The sequence below is a fragment of the Solenopsis invicta genome, chromosome 3 (genome assembly GCF_016802725.1).
Source record: "Solenopsis invicta isolate M01_SB chromosome 3, UNIL_Sinv_3.0, whole genome shotgun sequence".
In the NCBI taxonomy this organism is placed as follows: Eukaryota; Metazoa; Arthropoda; class Insecta; order Hymenoptera; family Formicidae; genus Solenopsis; species Solenopsis invicta.
This window is the reverse complement of record NC_052666.1, coordinates 16,804,678-16,822,608: the sequence shown is the minus strand read 5'-3', so window position 1 is coordinate 16,822,608 and position 17,931 is coordinate 16,804,678. Positions and strand designations below refer to the sequence as shown.

General features: G+C 40.0%; 1 protein-coding gene across 1 annotated transcript; it reads left to right on the top strand.

Moving 5' to 3' along the window:
* The first annotated feature begins 6,721 nt into the window (after positions 1-6,721).
* LOC105202765 (ejaculatory bulb-specific protein 3) lies at positions 6,722-16,075 on the top strand. The gene is made up of 3 exons (XM_011171431.3): positions 6,722-7,062; positions 14,608-14,815; positions 15,601-16,075. The coding sequence occupies exons 1-3, from the start codon at positions 7,045-7,047 to the stop codon at positions 15,741-15,743; spliced, it is 369 nt and encodes a 122-aa protein (XP_011169733.1). The 5' UTR covers positions 6,722-7,044; the 3' UTR covers positions 15,744-16,075.
* Positions 16,076-17,931: the final 1,856 nt, after the last annotated feature.

Below are 17,931 nucleotides of genomic sequence, written 5' to 3'. Positions count from 1 at the left end.
TAAAATATTACACAATGCAATGTTAAATACATTATGTAGAAAAGTACGATATATCTGGACAGATTTCCATCAGCTGCAGTTTAGGTTCAACGTCCATATAAGGTATTTCCAGGAAACGCATGCCCGTTGGTGCCTATTCAGCAACGACGACGACGACGACGAGGACGACGAGGACGACGAGGACGAAGACAAGTCTCGAGCCGACTTTTCCCACTTTCTCTCGTTAGGCGAGCAGTGTGTCGCAGGAGGCGGCGGGCGCGAGGGGAAAACCCATGACGCGTTCCCATGAACTTTCACCTTGGAATTTCTTTCTCGCAGGCCCCTAATCAGGCGGCTCATTCACCGCGCATTACGGTCGACGAGACGCAGGTGAAAACATGGGATCAGCCGAACGAACGCTCGCGAATGTTGTTCCTCATCAACGCGATAGCAGCCCTATCTGCGAACCGTTAATTACGCTCCGTTGTTTGCGCGTTGTTTGCTCGCAACGAAAAATTAACCCGCCATTAAACACGCGCAGCTTCCGTTCGATGGAAGCTCGTTGGAGTTCTTTCTCTCTCTCTCTCTCTCTCTCTCTTTTGTTTTCTCTCTTTCTCTCTGTCGCTCACCGCGACATTATCTCGAGCGAACACCCTGTAACGACAAAATTGCGTTTAATCCGCTCGTCATTGACGTTGCCATTCACGTCGTTGGATGATTAACTCGCCGCCGCCGCCGTCGTCGTCGTCGTCGTCGAGGCAGCCGATCGAATATCTTGCGAATGCAATCTAGTGAAAACGTCAAATTATGTTCGCTCTACGTACATACCTTTTCCCGTGTTTTGTCACGTACAAATGGCCAAGTAGCAGTTTAAAACTTTGCCTTGTGTACTTAAATCAAGTCGGCCTCAGTCTCAGACGATTTCTATATAAAGTATACGAGTGGACGCGAACAATGCGGCTGCAGCAAATCTGCGTGAGATGTCCTTCAGCTGAAGCCGCCTCTCCTCTCGATGCAAATTGTAAGCCATGAAGAATCTGTTGCATCTGTAAAACAGAATAAACTTTTGTGAAATATTTACGGACGGATTCGCGATACGTTGCTACATTTAATTATTAATTCTTTAATCGCGAATTTTCTTTCTTTTTATTCAGGATTTTAACTTTAGATGACAGAAATTAAACTTTTTATACGGGAACTGCATCGCTACTTTAAAACGTGAAACATTTTAGTGAATAAATCTCTTCATACATGTGAACAAAACTGGAAGTAACAAGGAACCAAATAATGTTCGTTTGCGCAAATTATGAACGCGTACAGTACGGAATATCGATAATTACGTTAAAGAGTTTATTATCTGCCGGATCTCTAGGTTGGATAGCGTGAATGTCCTACACTTTCCGCTGATCGGGACAGGATACTCGCCGGGTTTTTGGAATAAGGCTGCTCTATCGGATTACGCGCTTTAAACGAAAAGGAATAAGAGTGAAATCTGCAGGTGGAGATTTCTTATCTATTCTTTTCCCGGCGCTCAACGCTTTGAAATTTGCCGAGATCAAGTCTATGGGGAAATCATAGTTGAATTTATTAAGCCAACGCGAGTAATTTCCCGCGAATAAATATTTAAATAACACGGACGGTTTATTCAGTCCGGCCAATATCAAAGCGGGGGGGGGGGCTTAAACGTGGGACGGTTATGTCAATAAATTTAATGTTAAACGATTAATTTTGCGTAACTCGGCGCTATTACTGGCGGCGCGCAAATCTCGTACATTTAAGCACGCAATTTTTTTTTCTCGACGATCTCGCGCACGCACGCGTAAGCGCGCGTGGAATGATGGCGTCCGCTAAATTCGTTTAAATTTAATATAATTAAATTGCAATTAATGTTGCGGCGGTGAAATTTCCAGCAACAAAACGATTAAAACTTGTTTATCTAAATTTATATTCTCGGAGGGAAAATCCCCTTGTTAAGCTACGGGCTGGTTATACGAATTCTCCGGGAGAAGATTAACCCTCGCAGAAGGGTTAAAACAAGCGTCATCCTTTTCCCCGTCCCTAATCTACCGGTTTAACGTTCGTTAATCCACCTCACGGTAAGTTCGCCTGGCAGTCAAGGATTTACAGCGTAGGACCGATCGCCGAGAGGTGTGGTGCGTACATGCATAAGCGGATGCTGCAACAAGGCTTTCATTTCGCTGAAACGAATCGCGAATTGAAACGCGAAACGCCGTTTATTTATGCAATTCGCTATACACAGCTACTCACGCGTGTTATGGCTGTTACACGCGCCATGTAGGACCGGGAAAACCATTTGCGTAAACCCGGGGAAAAGATAAAACCGTTGAATTTTCCGATAGCTTGGTAAATAACGACGAACGACGAAAAAAAAAAAAAAGAAATTAACACGACCACATTCGCGCGATATCTCAAATTTACGTTCCGGCACGTTCCCGTTAAAGTCGACTTAATCACCGGCGCAGTTTTCCTAATTTTCTCTCACGACTGTTGTGCGCCGCTGTCCCGCACTTGGAAATATAATTTTTCTGATAAACAACGTCGCGATACCTGTTACCTGATTACGTTACCATTGCGTCGATCGATACGTAACCGAGGCTCGCAAATGTAATTAAAGTAACAAAATCGATCTATTAAATTGAATAATAGATAAGAAATATATAAACGTCTGAACCAGTAGTTTACATAATTAAATTCAAACCGAGAAAAATTGGAGATAGCATCTAGTGTTCAAATAATATTTCTTATATATAGTTTTATATAATATTTTCCAATTCTTCGAACTACGTGCCGTTACTTTCGGTCTTGAAGCACAGCTTTTAAATTTAATATTGTGATATTAATTTTATTTAAAATTAATATCACAATATTAAATTAATAATAAATTTTAATTAATAATACTGATGCTAACAAACATCTACGAGATCCCCTCCTCCCACCTGGAAAAACTGTAAAGATTTTGTTGCGAAAAATATTATCGGAGATTAGAAAATGTATATAAAATCATATAAAAAATATTTAGCTACTAGGGTTTTGCTACGACCGTTTCTCAACCTCTTCTCGATTTTAATTGCGTTATACACATCACGGCCTTATTCCAATTATTGTTTTTCATTTTATATATAATTGAAGTTAATTAAATTTACTCGAAATGAGTATGCAATCATTCACGATATAAACTGGGGAACGTACATAAAGCTGTGCTAAATTATTACTAAATTAAATAATAACGATACTTGTCATGCACTCCACGAGCTGGCGCGTTTCAATATGCATGGGACGCTTCGCTAAAGGGATATAAAACCAATTGGGCTGTTAAGCGGCTGCAAATGTTAAATAAACTCAACGCGAGGTGAATCAAGCCGCCTCTTCCGTACTTCCTCACTCGTTCCCCCTTCCGAAGAGTCACACGACGTGACTAACAGCACAATAAGCCATCGATCTCCTCTTTCCCCATCGGGCTCACTTTTTTTTCGGGGTAAACTCGTTCCGTCGGAACAATCGGATCGCCTCGAAACGATCGCCCATTCAAACAGCCCCCGACAACCTAGTCGGGGTGACGAAAAAAGAAAAAAGGAAGGCCGAGTCGATGACGGAGGGGCAGCGTGGAAAAAAAAATCGAAACACGCGAGCATGAGAGGGGGACCGACGCGTCGACTTTGTTAGGGTGTTGGAATTCGCCCTCTCTTTTGGATGCCGCCGGCGTTGGTGCGAAAATCTCCGGAACAAAAATACACATTTCGTTGTTCCCGGGAAATTAAATCCTTCTACGGAAACTAACGAACAAATCAATGCGATCGGCAGGGCTTGGTATCCTGTTTCTCTCTCTCTCTCTCTCTCTCTCTCTCTCTCTCTCTCTCTCTCTCATGCCACTAGTAAAACACCGCGAGAATCTTTGGTTTAATACACGGATGAACAAAATTTGCCATCGGCGTATAAAACGTGAACAGCACGTTCCTTTTTTCAATTTGAAATAAAGGAGTATCGAGATATTCGTAGACTTTAAAAGAATTAAATTATTTTTGAATTATTTGTCTTATTTACCTGCAGATCTGTTTGCGAATAAAGTTTTGAAAAGTGTATACCAATGGATGTGGAATAATTCACTCTTCAAACTTACATATTTCAATAAAATTTTGATTCCAAGTTTGGATACTAAGATATTTAATACAGGAAATTAAAAAGTTGAAGCAAATAACAAGTGTCCAAGTTTTACATGAGAATTTTTATCTCTTACTCACGCAAAACGTCTCTAAATATTTGTTACTATTAGATTGAAGTTCTTCGTTTGCATCAAACTAATTGATACACACTTTATAAAAGCTGCCAGTGTCTTTTAATCTTCCCATTAATTTATTGAATCAATCATCATCCGAAATGTAATTACTTTCATTTAACGATTGGTAATTCAATCATGAATTTCGCCTATGATTAATTTCACCTTCCTTATTTTCATTATTCATCAATCATGAATACAGATTAATCATGAATATTGGTAATCACAATTGCGATCAATTTTATTATTTGATAATGATTGAGTTGATTACATTACATCTGATTTCTACACATATTTACCCGGATGTTGTTGCAGGAGTGATTTTGTCGCTGTGATAACGCGAAAGATTTTTCGGCTCGGGAGTGCATAGCCCAATTTCATTCGATGTAACCTTCATCGATACGAGACACGCTTTTTCTCGGTCGATGGTCCATCCCGTCGACGACGCGGAGGCTGGCGAGGCATCCCGCTGGGGCGTCCTCTCTTTCACAACTGTATTTTTCATGCCTCCTCGCTCCTTCTCCTTCATCCTTTTTTTTTTCTTTTATCGAAACCCGCTTTCGAAACCCGTTATCGCCGCGGACGAATGCATCGAATATACGAACGCGAACGACGCACCGAGTCGCAGCATCGCGTACCGATCGCCCCCCCTCCCCTCCCTCCCACCACCATTAAATCTGTCGATTTTATTGGGATCTCTTTCCCATGCTTCCAGGTTGCGAAATCGCGGTGAAACATGTAAAAAAAATAAAGAGGTCAACGGAACAGAGCGAAAGAGCGACGCCGCTGGTAAACCGAGACGCGATGACGCGCGGATGTGCCGAAAAATACGCTCGTTAGCTCGTTATTCGTTTACGGGAGAGACAGGTCGGTGATTTTATCGGGATTGCTTTTATAACGATGCAACTTTGCGGATCGGATGTATCCGGTGGAGGAAATAGCGGTGAAATTTGCGATGCAAATGCCATATTAAGCGCGGAGAGTCGGCGTAAAAAGCTGAGATCTGTGCCTGAACGTGCGACGAGATAAATGCGTATTTTTACATGCCGGCGAATATATTTTACTTCGCGTGGCGATGATTAATTCTGTTGGTGGAATATGAGAATATTCACCAGGCGAGACTCTATTTGTTATCATTATGCAACGTCATCCAACAAGTAGGTTCATATAGAGAAAAAGAGGGGCAGAGAGAGAGAGAGAGAGAGAGGGAGGGGAGAGGAAATGGAAGAGAAAGTGCCTTTTTGAAAGCAAAAAAAAAAAATTGAGGATATAAAGGCTACACCGAATAAAACATAGAAATTGAAAATATAAACCGCCTAACCCATATATCATATAACCCAATAACTCTGAAAATCACAGGTAGCTACGTTTTTATTATGATATACTTTTAGCGTTACCCACTGAGAATTGATCTTGTAACTTTACATACCTTTAATCTGTCAGTGTACTTGCAATGGACGTCAAAATAAGAAATTAAGATACTTAAGATATGTACAGGACTAATTATAAAATTAAAATGACGGAATAAATGCAATAAAGTCGCGGTGGTTTTACTTGAATTATTTATTTTACGTAGAGCTAAAAGTAAGCTAGAGGCAAGCGAAAGATCGCAATGATTTATCGAATTTGACCTGCTAAAATATCCAATTTAAGCAGTCAGATCGCGTTAGTCAGGCGATCGAGCGCATCGAAAAAGATGTCGATGAATTAGTGATAGCGACTCTTCCACGTCTGACGTAACACATGAAATCCATTTCCGCCGAGGAGACGAAATGAAAATAGTCGTCAACGGTAGCGCGATTTCTTCAATGGGTGAAATCGACTGGGCGGCTCGCCGACCCACCTCGACTTCTCCAAGAAACGCGACTCGCGAGGCGAATCCGTTCCGCCTCGCGTATGTCGACACGATCGCGAGGGAGTACTGGAAAGCTTGCGATATGCGCATAGCGAAATGACATTCGTGTACCGATTATTCCGGAAGTATGAATTTGTCAGCCATCATATGAAAGCTACGGAGGACTCTCGAGTCACAAGGCGACACTGTTGAACCTCGATTCATTGACTAGCGTTGGCAACTTTCTAATTTATTCGTCAATTTATTTAAGTTATTTCGTTTAATCTTCTGATTATTTTCAGCGAGTTTTTATAATATCGGAACAAAAAATATCTGTAATATCAGTAATTTTTTTTTTTTTAATTTTTTCTTTTCCTTTCTCTAAGAGAACTCGTGAGAATGTCTAATAGCTCAGTTCCTTTCTTCCTCATTTTCTTCCGCGAAAGAACAGCGGTGGCCCGACGAAAGTCACATAAAATAGCAGCATGCGGTCGTATATTCATCAAACGAACGGAAAAAAAAACCGTGGCACCTCTCGCTCACGTACGTCACGCACTTTCCCCTTCTCTCATCGGTGTCGGCACCCGGGGAGTAGGTACCTCTTCGAAATGCCGGTATATATCATGTGTCGTACGCCGCGTACACTTTAGTGTTTATCGGTAGGAAGGGAAGGAAAGACCACGGATACGTGCTTCTCTTGGATCCAGTGAGTCGCGCGTTTTCGTGGTGAGAGGATCGCGAGCGAATCTCGACCGCGGAAGGAGCACACGAGCTCGGAGACTTCCTCGCAGGTCATCGCACGCACGCACGCACGCACGCACAAGCGTCGCGATCGGTTCCCGACTCTCCCCCGGCCAATCGATACCGTCTCGCTCTTTCGCCGCGCCCGAGATCAAACGGCGCGATCTTGAACACCGACCAACACGCGGGTTTCGGCATGGCTCCGGCAATCAAGGTGAGTGACGAACGTGCGCAACAGGTTGATGCACTCTCTCTCGCGCGCGCGGTACGCACACCCCATGTACATACGTATACATATACAATGTATATGTATATATGTGCACGCGGCTAGTGATTTAAAGTTTCGGGGAGAGAACACCCTCCGGGGAGAGCGAGACTCGCCGTCGCGCACGCGAATCTGGGCGTTTAGGGAAGCGGTTGTTTCGGTATGCGAGGAAAATTCTCGCCCCCGGTGGAATCTCCCGCGCGACACCGCCCCAAGGAGCTTATTCATCAGACGTACGGGATACGGTACGAGCTACTTAGAATCCTCCTCGCGGACTCTCGCTCGGCGTCGTACATTTACGACAGAAGTATTCGAGGATAGAGGAGGGTCTACTGCCGCTTCCGGACGATTTATTTTTATTGTAATGCGTTCTACCCCACAACGAGAAGGGCTACTCGGAGACGAATAAATTCACGTCAAAAAATGCGCCGCTTTGCATAATTGTATATTTGCTCGGAAACTGCGTGGCTCTCGCAAAAACATATCTGTATCTAAGACACTGAAAAAAAAAAAACAATCAAGTCCAAAGAATTATCGGTCTCGACATATTCATGTGCTGAAATCGAAAAGCTAAGCTTTACAAATTATAAAAAAATTATATACCGAAAGTAACATATAACGAAACTTATAACGAAAGTTTGTAATTATTATATGAAAAGAAACAATCAAGTCCAGAGAATTATCAGTTTCGACATATTCATGTGCTGAAATAAAAAAAACAAGCTTTATAAATTATAAAAAAAAAAATATATATATATACCGAAAGTAATATATAATAAAAGTAATTAATGAAAATTTGTAATTATTATATGAAAATAATACGGTAAAGAAGGAAGATAAACTTTAAATAATGAGGTAACATAAATCGCACTGCATATAAATAATATTAATAATAATGATTTATTTAATTTAACCTGGAAATCCCGCGTATTTTCAATAATTCTTGCTTTTTCCGAGACAAAGAGCAGAATAAATTTTTGATCGTCCTTGCTTTTCACATACAGATATCCTATTTAGATGAGGCAAATATTGGAAGCCGATAAAGATGTATTTAACACGCTACATTGCCGAGTTTGGAATGAAACAATGTTTGCTGGACATGTATGCAAAGGCTCGGATTAATGCGCCATTAGATTAAACCAATAACGTTCCATTGTTACGTGCCTTTGTACGGCTAAACGATCGTACGATGCAAAATAATTGCATCTTGTGCGGGAAAACATTGTAACGCGCGCTTTAAAATCGCATTGTTTTACAGAGCGTAACAGCTGTTCGCGTTAAATATATACATACGAAAGAGGTTGAATAACAAAAACGAAAAGAGAAATGTCATATCGAGACCTTTATAGTTAACGAGACAGGTGCATCGATTTGCTTAAATATGACAGGATATCGGCTTTCGAAATTAGATTATCATATTTTTGCTTATTTCTCAATCTAAAACTTCATGTCAGTCATTAACGTTATGGAAATCACAAGAGCTAGTTATACCTTATTTTAGTATGCATTTTAGTATAAATTTTACAAGAAAAATGATAAATAACAAAAATGAAAAGGGATGTCACATCAAGATCTTTACATAGACAGCATTACCATTATGCATTCTTATCGGCTTGCTTAAATATAATAGGATATATATATATATATATATATATATATATATATAAATATAATTTATATATAATATACAAGAGCCTATATATATATATATATATATATATATATTATATATATATAAATATAATTTATATATAATATACAAGAGCCTATATATATATATATATATATATATATATATATATATATAATTTATAAATATTATATATATTATAAGTAAATTTTATATATATATATATATATATATAGGCTCTTGTTGAAATTAGATCATCATTTTTACATGTCTTTTGATCTAAAATTTTGTGCCTTTAATTAGAAAAATTTAATTATTTTAATTATACTTTGTTTTTTTATTTACTTCAAATTTTGCGACTACGAAAAGTATTACGAAGATAATGTAAAGTAAATATTGAAAAATATAATATTTCGTTACAAGAACTTATCAAATACATTTCATAATACGTCGAAGACTCGAAAGCTGATTATCTTGAGATAAAATGTGTCTATCGAATCGCATAAAGACTAACTCGATGTATACGCTCGCAAGAAATAGCCAGAATCAAATCTTCTAAAAGAGAAACGGCGATTCCGTCCGTAATAAAATGGAATTATCGAATTTCCGCACGTACCGCGACGATTCTACGTGCGACGCGATTGGCAATGGCTTATCGATAATGCGATAACATTATAATTCAAACGTATCGCAATCGTGTACTTATGCAAAAGGTTTCGAAACATTGCTCGATCAGAATGACAATAGCGAAAAGGATTATCCAACGATTTTGTAAATCTTTAGTGCAATCACATTGTGGTTGCATAAAGACGCATTTTAAACAACAGATAAACGAATAAACGAAATTTCGACATCACAGAACATCTTCTCTCAAGTTCAGTTGCAATATTGAAATATAATGAAAAACGAAGTAGCAATAACTGTATTAGTTTTATTTTTGCATTTCGTGAAAAGTGCGGGATGTACGATAAGAAACAAGTACAAAATAAATTATAATAACATTGAATTTACATGGCATACTTTTTCACGGTTTTTTTTAAATGTTAATATGCAAACTAGTCCTTTTCTTAAAAAATATATATATTTAACATAATACTAAAGAATGAGAGACATCTGTACGCTTATTAAATATCGTTAAAATCCCGATAGTTTCCTAAAACGAGATTCTAATATAAATACGAGTAGGTACACTTAAAATATCGTTCGGCGATCACGGTTTCACTCGACAATTATTAATCTCTGATCTGCTGTTATAATTTTGTCCCCCCCAATTCATTTTCGCCCCGCGCGAATATTGTGCTCGAAAGAGCGCGAGCTGCGTTATTTATTGGTAATATTATTTACCGGTAGCCCGAAACGAGAAGACGCGGGCACCCGGCGACAATCTCGCTAGTATATCTCGATTACCGCCAAGTAACTGTAAATTAGTTTGATAACCGTAAATTAACGCGGCCGTGGCAACGTAGGCGGCGGGCGTCGCTAAATTATTATTTATCGAACGGCGACGCCGATAGCGGTCATATAACTCGTAGGACTGCTTCCGCTGATATATCTCCAGTTTACCATTCAGCGATGGAAGCAACTCTCTCCCGTCCGCGGTGAATTCGGATTATTAATTTTATAACCGCGCTGCCGCCGCACGTAGACGTGACGATGCGACGCGACGAGTAAATCATCATGATCGGGGTGAAAGTGCCGTGTCGATAGCTGCACGTAATTATTGCCGTATACGGGCGCGGGCAATGAACGTAATTAATACTATACCAACACCACGGTCTCGCATCGCGTCGTATGCTTACGGCGCATTATCAGCCGTTACATTCAATGCGAGCGTAATTAACGGCCCGTATGCGGATCGCCGTATGTACAACGGAGAGAAACAGAGAGAGAGAGAGAGAGAGAGAGAGAGAGAGAGAGAGAAAGAGAGCGTGTGGTGCATGGCACTCGTTGCACGAAACATTCCGATGCGTTATAGCGTGTGAGAAGGACCAGTATTAGCGCGACGTTTCGGCGATAAAATCTATATATCGACGCCAATTTGCCAGTCAGAACAGGCAATAATTCTTATAATCCACACAGGTTTGCGGAAGTAAGCGGTTTTGCGCGAGCGCGCCAGCATCGAACCTACAAATCACTCCCGAGATATATATATGTATATTATATATAGATATATACGTCTACGTGGCGCGCGTCATGATTTACGGAGCCGTCGCGATTATTAGAATTCTGCCACAAAAGTCGAAATTCGAGATTCCGCGTCTCCGCTGGGAAATCAAACGGACGGAAGCAGGCGTGTTAAGTGCGACTTGAAATGCGAAACGTAATTACGTCGTGATTAAACAGCGTTTGAATCGTGAAACATAGGGTAGCTGCCCCAATTATTGTCAGTGTCCTAATTGCCGCCGCATTTTTCAACTGTAATATTAGAACAAAAAGTAGTGAGACTGTTGAGCAAGAGAGTATTAATTGTGAATTAAAAATGTTTTAATGTCAAACTAAGACTGTTATATAAACATAATGCGCGGCGGTAAATAGGAAAATATGAAATATTGTACGGCAGTAATCGAAAAAAAGGGAGGCAATATTTTGAGCATTGACTGGCAATAATAAGTTTATATTTTATAAATATTTCTTTATATTTAAATAATCAATACGTTTTTTCGAGCTTGTTGCTGGTATTTCGTGTATATTAAAATTTTTACCCGAATGATGATAAAAAAGGATATTTAATATAAGATATTTAAAAAAATTAAATCGGAAAAACAATTTGAAACTATTTAAAAATTTAGCTAGACACAGATCTGTAAGAAAATGTAGAATCATGAAATAATATATATTATGATGAATGTTCAAACAATGCAATGCTGCAAAAATTTTTTATTTTAGTAATCAGCTTAATCGATCTACACAACTGACACAATTAGACATAAATCTGAGTCATTATTTATGACGGCCAAATTAATTTCAGATTTGTATCCAGCTAAATTTTTAGGTGTTTTATTAAAATCATTCTTTCTCTACACAAAATAAACGTACTAACTGACACAACACAGAGAGAATTTTTCATAAAATTCATCCTGAAAATATCGTGGCAGTCATAGGACAATATTGTATTTCAAAAAATTTTATGATTTTTTTCTGATTTATTAATATCTACTACACACATTTTATGTTTTAACACATTAAAACATTTTTCATTATTTTTACTGAACTGTATAGCGAAATTTCAGTAATTATAAAATTTGTTAAATGGTTTACGATTCTTTCTTGTTTTAAATAAAATAAATGCCAGGTAACAATAGACACATTTTATTTTCCAAGTAACGATAAACATATGATATTTTCAATCTGACTTAACTGCTCATGATAATTTTATCGTAATGGTAAATCGCACGGTAAATCGATGTGTTGTTTATGTCATAACTAGATACTGTATAATGCCATCCATCTTTTTTTCAGTGTACATATTATATAACTAAGAAAATTTTGTCTGAAATTGTAAAAATTTTATGACGCTGCATGGTAAATTTTTATAAAAGCAGTTGACAAAACATCTTTTGTATATTTCAAAAATTCCTATCGTTGCTCATAATATTTGATAATATTTGCCAAATTGTCCCGAGCTTATCACCACACGTAATAAAATTTGTAGCGAATAAAATAGAGCGAAAAATTCTCTCCGTGCATAAAGCGGCAGTAATTGAGACAGTTACTCTAGTGTTGGTATAGTAATATAATATTTTTAATAAACGTAAAATATATTTTAATTAACTTCAACCATCAATTATTCTACTTAAATTTTCAAATAAAACTGAATAAATTACGGTGAGTTCTTACTGAACGCTCAATTAGTCATCGTCTATCGCGATCGGCAACGAGAACATGAGTATTCAACGTCTCACGTATATAATTCAGAGTACTTGGCATTAAAATGAAAAAGAAGCATAAAAAATTCTTGCGGCTACATGCATACGTGAAAAGCTGCGCCGACAAGAAAGAACATCGGTGATCGTGGAGCCCGAGGTTATTCGAAATCCAGGCCGGAGAAAGCAGTGAAAGGACGGCGGAATTAAAAATTCAAATTATAGCGCTCTGCGCGTAGTGTAGAAAACGGCAAAAAATAGATGAAGCAAAAGTGTAGTCGGCGAATCATACGTTCTCGTATCGCGACGCGAACAGCTTGGGCTTCCACGGGTTTACTCGCGAGGCGATATGCAAAAGAGGGGCCTCGATCAGCACGAATACGTTAGCACAAAGGATGTCAAAGGAATCCAATAAACAGGGAGCGAAGGAATTCGATTGCCTACGGGTTCGGGTATATTACGGGCTCGTAATAACCTAGAAATACGTTCCTAGGTCGAAGCTGTCGTGTCGGATAATCAACGCGTCTCCATAAACTCGTTCTATTAACGGCTGCGCGACGCAATGTGACGAATGCAACGTGCGCGTACACATATGTGCGCACACGCGCACGCATGCACACTGTACTTTTTTGATTGGCGCACAAATCCAAAGAGCCAATTAACCTACATCCCATTTTCGAGGTATAAAAACTATCAACGGTGCCAGGACCATCATCGAGCAGCGGTGTGTTGGCATTTTCGGTACACGCATACGCACAGTTCAAAACAAGATATCACTTTTCGGGTATCATGTAGTGCATATTCGATGTTTCGAAAATTTCACGAGTGGTATCCAGTGTTCGAGCGCCGGTTGTTCCATATATTTAGTAAATAACGTCGAATAAATACGGGGTTTATGCAAAGCGTTTAAGTAATTTTTGGCCGTAGGTGTTTGCTGCGCGGTCGCACGGACACGTTCCAGAGAACCGTGTCTCCTTAATCCGCGCGGGGTGGAATAATTGCATCATACCGCGCGATAACGCAAATACCTGCGAAATTAGCGGCCACTCGTTAGCGCGGCCGCTGAATCTTTCAAGAAGCACCCTTAATGAGAGGGAGACCGCGGCGAAACGTGTTGCGGTACCAGGCGCGAGGTGAAAATTCACTTCTCGAAATTAGAATGGTCGCGAGTTTATGAAAAAAAGGAAAGTCGTCGCGGCGACAAGGAGGTAATTTAAAAACGGTGACCTTAGTTAAGCTCTGACGACGACGACGACGACGACGACGACGACGACGACGATGTGCGACGCGACGCGGCGAAATATCTGGGAGGGAGGAGAGAGAGGGAGAGAGAAGAACGAGCAAACAGAGATTGGGAGCTACTCGCATACTCGCTGTCGTATAGCAGCGGCACGACGGTGGGTTGCTGCTTGTTTAGCCGTGTTAGCTTTGGCGTGCTTCACCGGGGCGCGCCGCCTCGCCTGCAGCCCGGCTCTACCTTATCCGCTTTCGTTACCGCATGACAGACGTGCTTCCGCCCTTATTGTCGGACGGCCGCGCAGCTAATTTCACCCCATGCAGGGTATATCTGTGCGCGCGCTCCGTCTTGTGTCTCCGTGTCTCTCCAAAGCCGGAACCCGTTTACCATAATACTTGCAGATGGTGTAATCACGTTAAGCACCGTCGTCGGGATATCTCGTCTGCCGCCGTTGCGCCGGAGGTTAATAAGTTTAACGTCGGGCCCGCGCCGCCACGGCTCGCCCCGCAGCCCGCGTAAAGACAACAATCCGCCTCCCTCTCTTTTTTTACACCCCGCGGCGTTCGCCGTTACGGCGGAAATCCGACGGGGCAATAAAGTCACGGGACTATCCCGGACTATCGCGAAACGCGCTGGAAAATCCGGGAACGCGCCGCCGTCGCCGCTCTATTTAGCCACGGTACAGCAAAATTCGGTAATAATAATCGGTGCTCACTATTGTGGCTCACGTGCATTTGCATATACCGTTTGCGATTATGTTGCAGATCCTCCTCGTCCTGCTCTGTGCCCTGCTCGCCGTGGCGATGGCCACCGAGTCATCAACGGACAACGTTGAGGGGCAGCAAACCGGCAGATCGCGGGTCTCCGACGAACAACTGAACATAGCCCTGAGCGACAAACGTTACTTGAACAGACAGCTTAAGTGCGCCCTGGGAGAGGCGCCGTGCGACCCCGTCGGACGTCGTTTGAAAAGTACGAGTAGAGAAATCTCCCCCATCGCGGAGAAATCGCGCCTCCCGATTATCCCAAACGGGACTTGCAATTAGAATAAAATTCCACTTTCTCCTTGATATCGCGAAAGGCGATCGACTATTATCTTGTGGGAAAAAGGAGGAAACGGGAAATAGAGGAAACTCCTTGGTATTTTCAGAGTAAATTTCGGATGTTTGTTGTATCGAAAATTATGTAAAGTTTACGGTTCGCGTAATTTCCATGTAATTTCGGCGAGTTCAATTTCCACTGTGAGATATACACGTGAACAAGAACGTCATGCTAATTGTCGCGTTTCCGTCGTTGCAGAGTAAACAGCAAGGGTCGAACGTTTTCGTGTGTCTATGGAAGTGGAATCCGAGCTCAGCGAGATCGCATCAGTCTCGATCCTTTATCGCATCGAAAGCACGAAATATCGAGCATTACCGCTACTCCATTCCAATTTGTATCATACTATCCATACACGAACGTTTACTCGCTTTTGAGAGGCGGGGGCTTTTTTTCATTTCTTTTTTTTCCCATTTTTATTTCATTTCTCGTGTCACGCGCGCGGCAACGCTCATCTCATAAAAGGTTAAAATTAGCATCGGGGATTCGCTCCGGGACAGACTGTATACAGTTGCGGAAATGTTAAACATCAAATACCATTATATCTTGCGATAATATTGTGCACACACACATGAATCTCGAGAGGAGCCCTGCGCATATAAGCTTACTACATAAAACCCAAAAATTCTGTTGAAATTCTACGTCGTTATTTTATCCAGGTTTAGTGCCGCTGGTTCTGAGAGGCTCCTGCCCGCAGTGCAGCCCCGAAGAGATACGTCAGATCAAGAAGGTCCTTTCTCACATTCAGCGATCCTTCCCGAAGGAGTGGAACAGGATAGTGCAACAATACGGAGCTTCATAAACGAGATATAATATAAACGCGCCGGTCACGACGAGGCTGAATGTACAGAATGCAGTAACAGGAAAGGATACACGGCGGCTCATCTATAGAAAACATCGTCGATCAAATTCATTAATTTAATATTACTGTTAACGATGGCGCACGAGAGAAGCGTAACTCGATCAAAAGAGATATATTTAAATTATTATCAGAAGTTAATACGTAGAGATTCAATTTTGATACGAGATTTTATCTGTATTATCTATTTATAAGATGTTGAATACTTATAATAAATTGTAATCGCACGCTTAATATATTCCAGTTTAATAAAGCTTATTGTCGTTTTTAATTTATCTCGCGTAACATTTTTGTTCACGTCAAAATGCCGCCTTTCGTTTCATTAAAACAGCACGCGCGCGCACACGTTTCGCCACACTGCTACGCCTCACAACCCTTGCCTCTTTATTTCACGGTATTTCAAGCTTCACCTTCTGTCCCGGATCACACGAGGCGCAACGTGCCGCGACGACGACGCACGTTTACGCGCGTTCGTTACACTAAAGCGTGATTCGCATTCGCGATGTATAATAGCGATTAGAGATATTGCCATTAAAGCCGCGCGTGATCCACACGAGAACGGGTCGCCCGTTACACCCGTTATTATTAGGGCTTATAAGTATTCGGGGTCTTTGCGAGAGGTCCACTGGATGTTTGACCAGGTTTATCGAGTATTAATGACGATCAACAAGTTGGTAATTTATTTGGCACATAATTAATACTATATCTCCACGCCCGCTATTCAGCCATCGTGATTGCGCCCTGATTCGGATTTCGCTGCCCTTGCTGTGAATATTAATTCTACTGTGTCTCGGTGTCAAAGCCCTCGTGTGCGTAGTAATTTAAGTTTGTCTTGTACACCAGTGAGAATGGCTGTGAGAACAAGTTAGTAATTAAACTTTGTAAACATCGATAAAAGTAGCGCGGCAATAATATCGTCGCCTTAACGTACGAAAAGGCGCGTCTCAATATTTACTACGCCGCGGGAGAAACGACTGAGGAAACTTTTGACGCCATCAGTATCCTTCAAGTTGCCAGCAGTCCCTTGCTCGCAGTTTGCAATAATCCCTGACTGGAACGAGACGAGTCACGCCAATTTGTCAGCAACTGGTTATCGCTTAAAGTGATATCATAGCGAGCTAACACGCGAAATCGATCTGTTTCCAGACAGGCCGTTTTAAAAGACGCAAATTCATATTAATCCTACTCATATTTTACTGACGTTAATACTACTTTGTGGTTGAAAATTCACCGACATAATTAACATTTTTTAAATTTTTTATATCTGCTTTATAAGTATTTTAAATTGATAGAATAACTCAACTAATACTATTTTAATGTAAAACAAATAAATTTTAATGTCTAACAATCTCGTAACATTTTTAATTGGACACTAATTTAATATAAAAGTGATATATTACATATCTTTTATCGACTTGCGTGATGGCTTTAACGTGCACCAGACTGCACTAGTGCGTCTAATCAAATTTGTTATTATTAAATGTTATTGAAAACTATTAAGTTTTAAGAGACTTCTACAAACTTTTTTGTTTTAAATCGAATTATTCGGATCGTAATAAAAATTATTAAATTACAATTGATATCTAGGAACAAAGAAAGTTGTTTTTTCGAAAATCTAATCGGCGATGAGATGAGATATAAAAAAAAGATAAAAGAATTCAAGATGGAGGTAAAAAAGTGACTTCCTTTTTACTAACAAGTATTCGATTAATAAACGATTCGTCAATTTTTTTGAGCAGAATAAATCAATGTAATTATTCGATTAACGATATAATAATTATCAATTTATTTGATACAAAATTGAATTCTCTCTGATATATTTTTTTACAGTCAGAAAAATTATTGCGAGATTTATTTAAAATTGCTAAAACAAGTTTTTTCTAACTATTTCTTCATCTATATTATACAGTTTATTATTTTATAAAAATAAACTCGTAACTATATTTAATGTTATTACAAAAAATTATTAATAAAAAAATTTGCTAAACAAGCTCAAAATTACAAGTCATAAAGAACGTAGTAAGATCTAACACCATAATTACAGACATACTAAAGTGAAGACTAAGAGGAATTACAAACTTTTGACTAGCAAATTAATTTTTGGTGAAAATTCGGTCATGGTAGCACCCTA